A 14,222-nucleotide genomic window follows, 5' to 3' on the forward strand; every position below is an offset into this window, starting at 1 on the left:
TGGATTTTGACGTTTTGTTATATTTTGGTTGAATTCGCTAGCAAGTGAAAAAATTGAACGTGCAATTTATCTCCGCCCGCCTTCAGCAACTAATGGGCACTACTTTACCGGCACAAATGTACTGCCTTATCAGCAGATAATCATAGCGCCTAATTGGGTACAATGCATTGCATGATTCATCATTAACATTCAAAAATCTCAGCTGCATAATCAGAGCAATTTCGAACGAAGTCATAAACCGCTACGAGAATTTAAAATAGGGGATTTGGTGGTAATAAGAAATGTGGACACTACTCTGTGTCAAAATAAGAAACTAATCCCTAAGTATAAAGGTCCATATGTAGTGCATAAGCAGTTGAGTTGTGACCGATATGTAGTTAAAGATATTGAAAATTGTCAAGTTACTCAAATACCATACAATAATGTAATTGATTCAAGTCGCATGAAGAAGTGGTTAGAGCCTGGCCAAGGTGTGGATTTGGAAGGCAACATTGATAGTCCTGATGACTCTATGTCAAATGATTATTGTACAGATTATGAGTATTTATAAGAAGAAATTGTAAGTGATTGTACTGATTATGAATATTTGGATGAAATTAAAGATTGTATGGATCAATCGAGGTCAATTGATTGTCAGATTGACCGAGCTGTAAAATAAAGGAATCGATCACAAAAGATCATAGTTTTGATATTTTATAAGTAAATTAGTGAAATTTAACATAATTTTTACGTTAATTCGTGCAAGTTAGCTTATATATACTAAATATAAAAAGTAAAGTGATGTGTGCGCTTAAAAGATTGTAAACGTGCGGGAACAATATGTATCACACAAACCTGTTTTTCGCGGATAACTTTTAAACGGAAAAAACGGATTCTTAATCTAGACGTGAATACGCGTCTTTTGATACCTTACTTGAAAATGTTGGCCCAAATTTCGGTGGGTACCATAAACTGCACTACTACCGAAAAAAATAAAAAATTCAACTTATTGAAAATTTTCAACAAAATCAATTTGTTTTTTTCTCTGTGCCAAAAAATTATTTAAGAAGCGCTTGCATTGATAGACTTCTTACCAAAACCTCAAGAGTTGGCAATCAGTAAAAAACAGCACTGGCAACGTCGAGTTCAACGAAAAGTCACACGAAGCAAACTGTCAAACGTGTATAAAAAAAAGGGATCGTAACACACATTGAGATTTTTCTGGAATCGGAGAAAACTTTACTAATCCTAAGTTATTAAACTTACGCCAATTAACTTGTTATTCGGGTGTTAAAAGGTACGTTCCACATAGTTAACTAATCCTTAACAAACATTTAATAAAATCACTTTATTCTGTGCAGCACTTTAAATTTGTGCTCGTAAAAATTTAAGTACTCTGGGTAGAAAATTTCAATATCTTCGTGTTTTTTTGATTCAAGTAGAAATACGTGGTTAGCAGTTGCAGAAATATAAAAAGGAAAAATGTCTGATTGGGACACAGTTACCGTGCTGCGTAAGCGACAACCCAAGGGTACTTCAGCAAAATCGGAATCTGTGGTAAATCATGCCAGACGACAAGGAGTACCCGTTGCAACAACACAAAAATGTGAGTAGGTTAATTATGTTGATTTAGCACGCGGTTTCAGTGGGGTCGGTTTGCAAATTTAGACCAATTATTTTCTAAAAGTATATATTTTTATAGTACCCACCTACATATTGATTTCCTAAGCGTAATGCTAGTTTTTTACAAGATGCACGGATCGAATGGATGCGTATATATGTATACAAAATGCATATAGAAATCTTCGCATAGGTTTATTTGTAGGTTTAGGAAAGTTATGTACACTTATCACACGAATCTATAGGTAGAGGCCAAATAAAAAGTCCCGGCATTCGTTTTTATTGTTTTGGTAGGGTTAATTTTCCATGTGTGCATTAGTTGAGATTTCACAACAAGTACATTTTGTGTAAATAAATTTTTTGTTTTATCAAAACGTCACACAGTGCACAGTGCCTTTTTTGGCCGTTTTTAGCACTATAATGCGGCAGGCACTATCACAAATAAAATTCTCTGATCATCTTTTTGTCGGTTAAATAAAAAGTACTATGGTGCTTTAGTAACAAATTGTTACTTGTTGTAGCGATAAGGTTGCTCCCCGAAGGCTTTGGGGAGTGTTATCGATGTGATGGTCCTTTTCCGGATACTGATCCGGTACGCTCCGGTAACATAGCACCATTAAGGTTTCGCCGCGCTTATTCACCTCTTCTGGTTGGCTTCAGAGATGGGCTTTGGGATCTAGCAAGTCTAAATTTTTCATTATAAAAAAGCTTCCCTAACTGGAATGTGTCTGCTAGGTATGAGGCTAGGAGACATGAAGCATTCAGCTGTGGCTCTGAGTGTTTACTAAAACATTGGTCGACCGGGTACACGAATAGCTGTCAGCCATATCTCTTCATCTTCAAACAAATTGTGCCTGACATTTAATTGGGAAAGTGAGATTATTGAGCTGGAGCCATCCGTGATGACGAAGAGAGTGTCGCTCAGCTTGGATAATGAAGATATTCGAAAAAGTTATATTTGAGCCTTTTGAACATTTAATTGACAATAAGAGTGAAAATATTCAATAATAAGGCTTAATTGGTTTATTCTTCTGGTGTTAGATAGATAGTTAACTCCGAAATGCCCCAGACGATTGCTTATTGAAATAGTTCACGATCCATCGTTTAGACCAGATGCAGACTGCTGACCCTTGTTTTAACTCGGTGATTTGCCGATAACATCGAGTGTCTTCGAGCTTCGGTTGTTGCAGCAGTGCTACTTTTTGTGACGGCATCACGTTCGTTGGCAAAGTTTTAGCAGATATGGCAATGTCCAAACAAAACAATTTTCACTGCGCTATTGGGTACATTATCAGCTTGAGTATCGGCAACATTCCATCAATACTGCTATCATTATATAGCGGATCGAGGATACTCATACTCAACCTTAAGTAACAAACACAGCGTATTATTGAAAAAAACAGCCCTATCAGTGTAAAAACCGGAGCATTCAAATTATATATATATAATTATTTTCATACAACATTATTTGCAAAAGAAGTTATAGTCGGTTACAACATTAGTCGGTTTGGCCTGATTGGATCCTGTGTTTATGTAATGTCCAGTACCAGTACAAGTACAACCTTTTAATATTTCTGTTTTATTGTTTTATAGATGGTGCTGGTACTAATAAGCAGCATGTAACCACAAAGAATACTGCCAAATTGGATCGTGAGACTGAAGAACTAAAGCATGATAAAATTCCTCTTGATGTTGGCAAAATAATTATGCAGGGTCGCCAGGCGAAGGGGCTCAGTCAAAAGGATTTGGCTACTGTAAGTAAAAAAAAAAATTAATTTTAACTAATTATAAATTTAAATATGTATATCTTTACTTATTTTACAAAACTTATTTTTAGAAAATCTGTGAGAAACAACAAGTCGTCACTGATTATGAAGCGGGCCGAGGCATACCCAATAATTTAATTTTAGGCAAGATTGAGCGTGTAATTGGTATTAAATTACGTGGAAAAGATCGCGGCCAACCGCTACAACCACCCGGTAAGAAATGAGTTGACACTGCAGCAGCTGCAAGTGGCATCGCTAGTAAAAAATTAAAAACTAACAACAATAAACTGCATAACTCGACGTTGAATACGCAAATTAATGTCACCACAAATGATTATACCAAAAAGAATTGAAGTAATGCAAACGTCACCAACGGCACACGTAAATAGAGTTATCGGGTGGCGGAAAAATTATTTTTTCTTATAATCAAATCAAAGCAAGATGGTTTATCGAGAGCGGAGTTGTTCATTTTTATTTCAATTTCATATAATCATGTCTAACATTTCTATATAATTTGTATATTCATTTTTGTTTTGTTTTTTAGTTTGAATATAATTTATTCTGCTTTCAGCATAAACAACTACCGCACTATGAACTAAAATAAATATAAAAAAACAACAGCAGCAGCAAAGCAGAATAATGCAATCACAAAAATTGTAAACATCAATGAAGAAACAAGATTTTACACTATAAACAAATTCTGTGTTGATACACATATGTAACTATAAAAATATATTAAATTTTCAAACACTATATATAAACTCATACTGCATAATACGGCATAGAAATATGATATAAAATAGTTTAAAAAATATATTAATGTATATCCATTTTTACAACAAATTTAAAATGTGCTCAAACATTAAAAATAGAATAAAGAGGAAAACTATTGTGGCATCTAAAAGAAACGCATCTACACATATACAGATCCGTCGCTAGAGTTAATATTTCATATCTACAACCAGGAAATATGTACAGTTAAAACTTGAAAAGGAATTATCTTTTGTATAGATCAATTTGATATGAGATATATACAAGAGCAAGATCTTGACTTGATTTCTAAGAAATTCGTTAAGAATGTTTAAGACTTGTACGCTTTAGAATTTGTATAAATGCAAAGCTTAGTATGTATAACTTCATCTTCGTGAAATAAACAGAGAAATTTTGCGTTTAAATGCCAATTCTATAATATTTGTTTTACTTTTATATGTCGCCCTTATTTTTGTAGTAAACTGTATCTTGTACTGTTGTATTATCTAGTAATAATCATTGACACCACGGAAAAGATATACAAAGAAAAAATGGGCACGAGTTTCGCTGGATTAAAATTTGTGGTTTGTCTTAGTATTTGACTGCTCCAATACCTTTATCAAGAACGAAAAAAAGGCTCACTAACGTTTTCCTCTTTTATTTCTTAACAGAGTAAATCCGCAAAGCGACATAAAACGATGGAGAGAAAAGTTAGATAAAGTTGGCTTTCTAATTTATAGCCACTATATTGTGTTGCTGTTTTGACTGGTAAATGTTCTACCTTCTGCTCCATCAGACTGCATGCAACAAAAAGTAGCTTTTGATATAAAAGATGTTTAGCAGGTTGACACGTTAAGTCGAAAACTTGATTTTAGATACATTTATTACTTCAAATTTAATGTGGCCATATGATCGGTAAGAAATATTTGCTCGGACTAATAGGAACAGCTTTGAATGTTTATGTAGGGTTTTTAAATATCCATTGGTACTTAATTATTTTTGGCAGGACATGAAGGAGGCGCTTTGTCTTGGGAGTTCGGCTTAATGATTAAGGAGTTTATGTAAGGAACGCTCCTTGGAAGGTGTACACGCAGATAATTTCCTAAAATTATAAATTAAAAAAGGAAAATTTTCAAGGTTTCAAAAAGTTGTCGATTTTTTCAGTTTTTTTTTTTCAAAAACGTCTTCGATACAGTTTTTGTTTACAATTTATTAAAGATTTTTGTTTTAAATTAACAAAAAAAAATTAAATTTTGAAAAGAAGCAGAAAGCATAAGGGCTCAACCAATCAATACTTAAACTTTGAATACGAACTCGCTACGGTTCAAAACATTGTATGTGGTTGAGGTTATTCTATATATTTATTATTTATATACCTTCTATTATATATTAGTACCAGAAAGCGAGGCGAATCCAATTCGAAACCGGTTCACGTCCATAGTTTTTTAAATTTTCATCAATAATATTTTTTTTTTTAATATAACGAGGCTGTGCAATAAGGGTCTAACTGCTGATTCGGAGCACATATTTTCAAATGCATTTCTATACATTGTAGTAATTTTTCTTCCAGAAGTTGATTGCCAGTCAACTAATTATATAAATTATAATTGGTCTAGATATGCATTTATTCACTCAAAACCTTGTTTTTATAAATTCTCGTAAGTATAATGTGTATAATGATATAATAGCTTCCGATATTGAACTAATTAATGATACCTTTTGTTGAACTAAAGACATATAATTACTTACGCAATAAGCAATATCTGAAATAATAGATGTATTGTGGTTTAATTTTGAGCAAATAAATTCGAATTTAATAAAATTTAATTTTGGTTTTATTTGAGCAATTCAAATCATAGTTGGGGATAGTGCACAAAATTTGGATAGCATGTCATTTTCATTAACATCACACTATATTGGAAAAATTGTAGTGCGCATTATCTTTTTCCAGCTTAGTGATTGTGCTGCCTTTCTCTACTACAACTAAAAAAATTATTCCCCCCGAAACATTCTCGGAACGCTCATAATTTAGGAATCCGATATGAGTCCGAAATATATGAGCCCCTGTCTTTTTTTAACAATATGATGAACATTATGAGCTATATGCCAAGAGTGTTCAGCAAACATTGGAACTTTGGGAAAAATTATTTTGAAAAAAATTTTGTTTCATATTCAATTTTTAATAAATCATTTTAATTACTTCCGTAATGATGGGCATTTTAACAATGTATTTCGTTGTTTTTTCATTGTAGCCACAAAACTACCTGCGGGGAATGTTCTGGTTGGTCTGTCGCGCCACTTTTGCCTTTTATTAGAGTTGACGTCGGTATGCCCTGCTTTTATAGGTTTCCTCCGAAATTCCTGTTTTCCAACCAAAATCCACTCTGATATGGCCAATCATAATCCCTAATATAAGCACATAAATGACTCCAGAAAAGAGTCACATACGAAGAAAATTATGAGCTGTTTATGAGCGTATTGGGAGTCTGATCGGACTCCTGTTTAGGCTCACATAGTATATGAAAAACGGCTCATATCGGACGACCATTGCAAGAAGGGAAATACACTAATTTCGCGCTCTTAAATGAGCACATAGTGAGTGTAAACGCACCGATTTATGTATCTTATGGGACTCCGGTATTATGTTGCGGGTCCAACACGTAATACACCACCACCCGCGTGATAATGATGTCGGGTAACACGTTGTTTCTGTTGTCTTTTAGTCACCAGATCCGAAAACAAGCGCCCGCTTCCAGTCTCGCCGCATTATGATCAGATGATGGAACCCTCCGCGACCTTATTTACAACATAGACGTCCCAAATGTCGACCATTTTGAAAATCCACGGCGATGGCACTACGCTACCGACTGTCCTACACCCCAAAATCTTGGGTGTGACGCTTGATCAGAATCTACATTTTGGTGAGCACGCAGCCGCAATTGTACCGAAAATCCAGAGCCGTAATAAAATCCTCAAATCCCTTGCTGGCAGTACTTGGGGAAAAGACAAAGAAACGCTCATCACCACATACAAAGCAATTGGCCAGCCGATTGCATGCTACGCGTCCCCTATATGGTCGCCAAGCCTAAAAATTACCCACTGGAATAAGCTACAGGCCTGCCAAAATACTGCTCTCAGAACCGCCACGGGCTGTCTTCTTATGTCCCCAGAACACCATCTACATAATGAGGCGAGAATACTCCCCATCAGGGAGAGAAATGCGAGCTAACCAAACAGTTCCTGTTGAATTCCCAGAAACCTGGGCATCGCAACAGATATCTGATTGATGAGCCAACACCGCCTAGGGACTTAAGGAGTCATCTCCGTAAGCATTTTGAGGAAATATGGCACCTGAGAACTCAGCCGTATGAAACAAAAAACACAAGCAGGTCCTTGGTGAACTCCACAAACAGGAGTCGGACCTTTATGCCAGGAATTGCCCGGTGAATCCAGTACTCAAAAAACAGTACCCAAAACTTGCGGAAGAGGAACGCATACTCCCCAGGGAAACGCTCGTCACTATGGCTCAACTTCGTTCTGGATACTGTAACAGGTTAAACTCTTACATATCCAGAATCAACCCCGACATACAAAATGTATGCCCCGCCTGCAATGTGTCCCCACATGACACTAACCATCTCTTTAATTGTAATGTGGAGCCAACGCCTCAAACACCCCTTTCATTATGGTCCACCTCTGTTGAAACAGCAAGTTTCCTTGGACTTCCGTTAGAGGATATTGATGACAATTTGTGATCGGTCGCAGCTATTAGGTGGGGCGAAGCATTGCTACAACAACAACAACAACGATGGAACCCCTCGCTAGCGCTAGAAAGCATTCATCACAATTAGCTTTTATTCAAATAAATCAAAGTATGCTGTTTTTTTATGTTTTGGTTTATTTTCTACATGAATCCAAATTACATAATTTTTTAAATAATTATTTGTTTATTCCATATATGCAGCTTATTTTGATTGCTTGTAAAAATGAAACAAATTGTATTTTTATTTTATCTTTATGCGGACTATTTTCGGTTGGTTTTGCTGTTCTTTTTTAAATAAAGACACAAGACTTATTTATAAATATTTCTTCCATAATATATGTATGTATATATTTATAAAAAAAATAATATATTATATGCGACCCACCGGATTTGCAACGATATTTTTTGTATAATTTTAGGTTAAAAGGTTAAAACAATTATATAATAATAAAGGAAAAAAATGTACTATCAATAGCAGATTTTGGAGTGATATATTACAATACACCCCCATGAAAAGTTTAAAAGTGTTAGAACCAATAACAAGGGAGTTACGCCACTTTAAATAAGCATTCTGCATGTATTGAATGTGAAAAACACTTTTTTGCTTTTTCGGTAACATTTTAAATTTGATGGTTAGGGTTTTTGTGATTAAGTATAACGATATAGTCATGACTTATGAGTTGTTTTGTTATTTTTCTTACTAGTAACGATGTTTGGGTTCGTGATAGCGCTCTGGATACCTATCAAACGATAAATATGGTGCTGCGAAAAAAATTTAGTTCGGAAGTGGAATAAAAAAATTTTTTTTCTTAATAAATACAGCTAAATACACCTTTTGAAAACGTTTTGCGAGGAAAATGGATGGCACCAAGTAATATCAGCTCTGCCTCTACCTGTCTTTACCGACTCGGTAGTAGTCTCCCCCTATCGCTGCTTTCAAATACGGTTGTCGGTAGGAATGATTTCTGAGCTTGAGTATACTTCATTGACCAGCGAAAATTTGCGCTCTATTCGTTGCGCTGTTTACACATCTGCATAAAGCTTATATACCTCATCGTTACCCTCCTTCATTTACACATTATTGACATCACAGACATGTCTCAAACGGGGCTACCACGTTATCCCCAAACTCAAAATCCCCAAAATCAAAACCCCAAACTCATAATCCCCAGCACAAAATCCCCATTTTATGTGTGAAATAAATTCAAATTAGGTTTAAAATCACCGCGACCAAAAAAGGCTAATAATCCATACCAACTTTCTGCATAGGCGGCCTTCGGCCGCGCTTATAAAAAATAACCCTGGGTTACGCCATGCCAAGTCCGGGTGTGTGGTATAACCGTGGCTACCGCCACGGTGATGTCCTTCTGCTTAGTACACGCTTCTGTTAGCTTGTTAGAATTAGAGCGACAAGCAGTCCTATATATGGATAAGTAAAAATATGTATTGCCAAAACGTGAATATATAGTTATACATACATAAATATGAATGAAAGAGGAAAGAGATTGCTATTTTTTAAACGGTCATGATGTTTATCATAGCACTGAGATTTTGTGTTTGGGGATTTTGATTTTGGGGATTATTTGTTTGGATATTTTTTTTTCTTTGGGGATTTTGTGTTTGAGTATTTTTTTTTTTTTTTGGGATTTCGTGGCACTTCCGTCTCAAGCGGCCATCCCATCGGTTCTCGACGCCGTCCATACGACAGGATAGGTATGATGAGAGAATTAGAGAGCGTGATTTGTGTTCGTCAAGGGAAGACTTTTCATTTGTCTACCCAGCCCAAAGTAGTACTTGTTGACAATAATAGTTCTTTATTGCGTTTCTAGGCTGACATTGTTTTCGTTGCTAATGCTGGTTTCTAGATAGACATAGCCTTTCACAATGTAGAGCTTAAATCCTTCAACACTGACGCTCCTTCCAAGGCGCAAATAAATATGCCGTTTCTTCCATTGACAACAAGTACTTCGTGCTGTCCTGATTTAGCTCAATTCACTTTGTTCTCCTATTTATCCAATCAAGAGAAGGCAGAACCTATTGTGGGTTTGCTAAGGCTAATGCTATTAAAATAATCAGCATACTCCAGCAATTATAATATATGGTATCATCATAGTTTAGATCTACTGCTAGAGTAATCTCCTGTAGCGGTTACAAGGGTCACGAAGAGATCCTCTATAAAGCTGACACTTAAAATGTATTGAATTTACCCGGGATAGTGATAATCCACTCAGCAGCTTGTATGGGAAAAAAGCATTATGCTATCTTAAAACTTATGAAATGCATTCACTGCATGCGAAAAAGATCACGACAGGGCTGTGGGTATAAAGCGTTTTTAAATAGTGAATATAATGAAAATGTCAACATTATCTTACAAACAGACCGTTCTATAGGAGCTGTTTTGTTCAACAGGTGTACAAATGCATGGTGAAAATTGAGACTTATATTGCCAATATAGTCCGCAAGAGTGTAGCAGATATTTTTTGAAATAAAATGGGATTGAAATTCTCAAATACTGCTTCTTGATTCAGTTTAACGCCTTAGCTTTATTTTGTCGTCCAACAAATACCGCCAGCGACTTGGAGATTCAAAAATATGTTAGATCGTTATTCTCTTGGTCCATCCAACGTACCTTCCTCATTCTTTGCTCCCATAGATGGGATTTGATAAGAATAACTTATGGGCCGTAGCATATTCATGCAGCCAAAACAGCCGCTTGGTAAAGCTCATGCAACCCATCGATAATACCTATTCGCTAATCAATGACGGGGTAGCAATACATTCCGTAACTTCAGTCGAAAGTTTACGAATAAGGAGCGCCAGTCCGTAGTAAGCATGGTTTCGACTTTGTGGTCCTTCACTCAGCATTACAATTATAATTCTCACTAACGACTAGTATTCTCATAATATCTCACCTAAAAACAAAGATTTTTCAAAATTTTTTAATTATTTAATGGCAGTTACTTAAATTTTTTAGCCAATTCTATCTAAAATATTATGAAAAATATCTCAAATTTTATTTTGTAGTTTTTTTTTTCATCATTCAGAACACCTATTTCGGCTTTTTTGAAGTTTGATTATGATGGAAGGGATTGCGAAACAAGAAAAAATTATGCAGAAACTTGTGGTCATTGCATGAATCGAAAAAGTCTCCGTAAAATTTATGCTTTATTTGGATCAATTGGATGTAGTCCGCTTAGATCAAAGTTCTTTATACCAAGGTTACGCTGAAGTCTTTAAAATCATAAAAACCTATTTCCATATACGTACGTGTGAAAAAATTTGAGCGATTTTGATTTAATAATGATTCAAAATTTTAGAAACTAGAATTAAGTAGTTTTTATTTTTATTTTGCAATTTCTCAACAAACATCATTATTGCTTTAACGGTAATGTGGAACATCTTGGCATTAAATACTTAATTCAATTTTGGATTTTTCTTTGTGCATTTCATACTTGTTTAGCTGCTAATAAGTAGTAATTAGTTGTCTATAGAAAGTGGCTCAATCATACAAATAGACAAATTGAATTGAATTGAATTGTAGTTTTTTTCATAACTTAAGTTAATTTTTATTATTGTTTTGGTTTTCTTTTTTTGTTTCCATATTTTAAATATTATTATAGTTAATGTGACTTGAGGAAAATTGATGGGCTCATAACTCACATACTAGTTTGTTGTTGACTCTTTTGTTGTAAGTAAATTTTAAATGAAAAGAAAATTATTTCTCCCAATTTTAAATTTTGACCAATATTTTGTTTAAGAAAAATTTTTCCAGACAGTTTTAATTTTTTAGGAATTAATATTTTTTTTTTTATACACACTTTACAAACATGTAGTTAAAAAAATATTAAAAAATTTTTTATAATAAATTTGTATTTTTTAATGCTTGTGTTTTTTTGTCTATTTTGTTGTTTACATATTAGTACATACTATCCATATAATTTAATGAATACAACAATCTACATATAAATACATATATTATATAGATTCCAGGCTATTTTGTAGATATCGCGCTCTTGCCTACACCTTTGAAATACACAAATTTTATGCATATACACATTATATACAGTAGTGAATACCAAAATAGCAGCAAACATTATTAATATTATTTTTTTTATACTTTTCCTTAATTTTGATTGAATTACAAATGTGTGTTTCTGAAAAGTCGCAGTCCAAGTTTTAAAATTTTCATGAAGTTTTTTTAACACTTTGTAATTTTCAAATTTTTCAAAAACGGTTTTGTACATTGTGAGACTAAAACTGTTTGAATAACAATTGTGTTTGTACACAAAATGTTTTCGAAAATTTCCAATAAAAAGTTCGCTTTTGGAAAATTCTAATTTTTTCGAAAACGTTTTTGTACTTTGTTAAACTAAAATTGTTTATTAAGTTAATTTAATTAAGTTATTAAGCCAGCTTAGCTCACAGATAAAATTGTTTAAATAACAGACGTGTGTGCTCAAAATGTTTCTGAAATTTTTTCGAAAATCTTGTTGTACTTTGTTAAACTAAAATTGTTTGAATAACAGACGTGAAATGTTTCTGAAATTTTCTAGTGGAAAGTTCAAAACGTTTACGATGTTTTGTAAATTTCGAATTTTTTCGAAAACTTTTGTATACTTTGTTAGAGTAAAATTGTTTCAACTTCAGATGTGTATCTACTTAAAATGTGTCTGAAAATTTCCAGTAAAAAAACCAAAATTTTTTTGATAACAGACGTGTGTGCTCAAAATGTTTATGAAATGTTCCAGTGAAAAGTTCAAAATTTTTTGTAAATTCTGTTGGAAATTTCGAATTTTTTTGGAAACGTTAATGTACTTTGTTAGGCTAAAACGGATTGAATAACTTATGTGTTTGTACTCAAAATGTTTCTCGAAATTTCCAGTAAAAAACCCGAATTTTTTTTGGTATTTTCGATTTTTTTTAAAACGTTTTTGAAATTGACTTGCATCGTTTGTTACAAAACGCACTTATTTAAAAAAAAATAAATATGCTTCCAATTTTGTTACCATTTTGGTATTTACAGCTGTAAATATATAACTAAATTTTACGTTTTAACCCAAAATTTGTTATCCAACTATTTTTTTAGTGACTACTAACTTTTAACTTATATATTTTGCACAAAATTAAAAAAAATTTACATTGCAATTTTAAGCATTCATCGATTAACTCATCCACCTACAACTACAACGCCATCCCAACCAAAAAAAAATAATAACAACATAATAAAAAACGCATTTGTTCAGTATGCATTCCCCTTAATCCAACACATCTTTTTCACCACCACAGCTGCTGTGTAGATGTTTCGATGTCATATCGTTCCGCTTACTGCACTTTTGGTTTCCGCGCTGCATTACCATTCACCACACCATTACCTTCCGCCAACAGCTGTGTTGATGCTGATAATTTTGCAGTATTTTGCGCTGCCAATGATGTTGCCATATGACGTTCCTTTTTGCCAGTTGGCGACAAATAACTTTTGTAAAAGAAACGCGCAAATAATACAAAATAACTGAAATACATCGCAATCGATAAATTGATATTCGTTTGTGATATATTACATGATTGACGTCCATGCGTCTTCAGGAATCCATGTGCCCATACATTGATCGCACAACCAATAATCATTTGTGTTAATTGTAATGATGTAATGATCATGGAAATGAAACGTGGTGGGTTGAAACGCGCCGCTTTCAAAGCATAATATGAATACATTACTGAATGTACACAATAGTTCATAACAATAAACCAACGCGCTGACGATGTGTATTCTGTGTAGGAGAACCACGAGTAGATGAGCACCGTTATGTGGTGGTACCAGTGTAGGAAAATTAATGGCTGCTTTCGTAGTACAATGAATATGGTGTCGCCAAGTTCAGGCAGTTTTGAGAGTACAAATAACCATGTCCAGAAACCGCAGACTCGATCTTGTTCGATGTAGCTGTAAAGAGAAGAGGGGAAAGAATTGGTTAGGAGGTTTTCAAATGAGCGACGAATCATTGGATATCAGGCGACTGGTCAGCACAAACTCAGCAACTGGAGAAAGCAGCTCAAACTGCAAACTCTTTGTAGTCTAACTCAACCATACTAGGGAAAAGTAACAATTGACAGCGATTTGTTTTACATATGTATTTCAGTAGTCAGTGCCTAGCAAAGAATTCATTAGACCGGAACACACACAGAAACCAATAATGCAGTCAGTATCATTACGAAACTCACGGAGGTAGGGGAAAATCAAACCTTCGCGGTGGGAAAAGGCACCTATCGATCTCAGAGTTTCCATCTGGCGGTACTTTAACAAGGTCGAGAGGAGTAAACTACTCTCGCAGTGGGTGGTCTTCGAGATG

At 34.3% G+C, this 14,222-nt stretch overlaps 2 protein-coding genes across 5 annotated transcripts in view; one reads left to right on the forward strand and one right to left on the reverse strand.

The window, feature by feature from the left end:
• The first annotated feature begins 1,122 nt into the window (after positions 1-1,122).
• mbf1 (multiprotein bridging factor 1) lies at positions 1,123-5,937 on the forward strand. Of its 4 annotated transcripts, XM_067757104.1 has the most exons (5): positions 1,155-1,276; positions 1,341-1,585; positions 3,193-3,353; positions 3,437-3,578; positions 3,937-5,937. In XM_067757104.1, the coding sequence occupies exons 2-5, from the start codon at positions 1,462-1,464 to the stop codon at positions 3,939-3,941; spliced, it is 432 nt and encodes a 143-aa protein (XP_067613205.1). In that variant the 5' UTR covers positions 1,155-1,276; positions 1,341-1,461; the 3' UTR covers positions 3,942-5,937. The 4 variants fall into 4 exon arrangements, with proteins under 4 accessions (XP_067613203.1, XP_067613204.1, XP_067613202.1 ...); XM_067757102.1 differs by lacking the exon at positions 3,937-5,937 and having other exon boundaries at positions 1,123-1,276; positions 1,422-1,585; positions 3,437-3,589; XM_067757103.1 differs by lacking the exon at positions 3,937-5,937 and having other exon boundaries at positions 1,149-1,276; positions 1,419-1,585; positions 3,437-3,589.
• A 5,252-nt stretch (positions 5,938-11,189) lies between these two features.
• Baldspot (elongation of very long chain fatty acids protein baldspot) overlaps positions 11,190-14,222 on the reverse strand; it is a 164,419-nt gene continuing 161,386 nt past the window's right edge. Inside the window, exon 3 of the mRNA XM_067757100.1 lies at positions 11,190-13,816. Coding sequence (XP_067613201.1) covers positions 13,201-13,816 — 616 coding nt within the window. The 3' untranslated portion in view covers positions 11,190-13,200. The remainder of the gene's footprint in view (positions 13,817-14,222) is intronic.

The sequence above is a fragment of the Eurosta solidaginis genome, chromosome 5, assembly GCF_040869045.1.
Source record: "Eurosta solidaginis isolate ZX-2024a chromosome 5, ASM4086904v1, whole genome shotgun sequence".
NCBI classification, from domain to species: domain Eukaryota; kingdom Metazoa; phylum Arthropoda; class Insecta; order Diptera; family Tephritidae; genus Eurosta; species Eurosta solidaginis.

Coding starts and splice junctions, on each gene's coding strand:
- mbf1 (XM_067757102.1), top strand. CDS start 1,462: ATGTCTGATTGGGACACAGTTACCGTGCTGCGTAAGCGACAACCCAAG. Junction 1,586..3,192: donor CGTTGCAACAACACAAAAAT/GTGAGTAGGTTA, acceptor ATTGTTTTATAG/ATGGTGCTGGTACTAATAAG. Junction 3,354..3,436: donor GTCAAAAGGATTTGGCTACT/GTAAGTAAAAAA, acceptor ACTTATTTTTAG/AAAATCTGTGAGAAACAACA.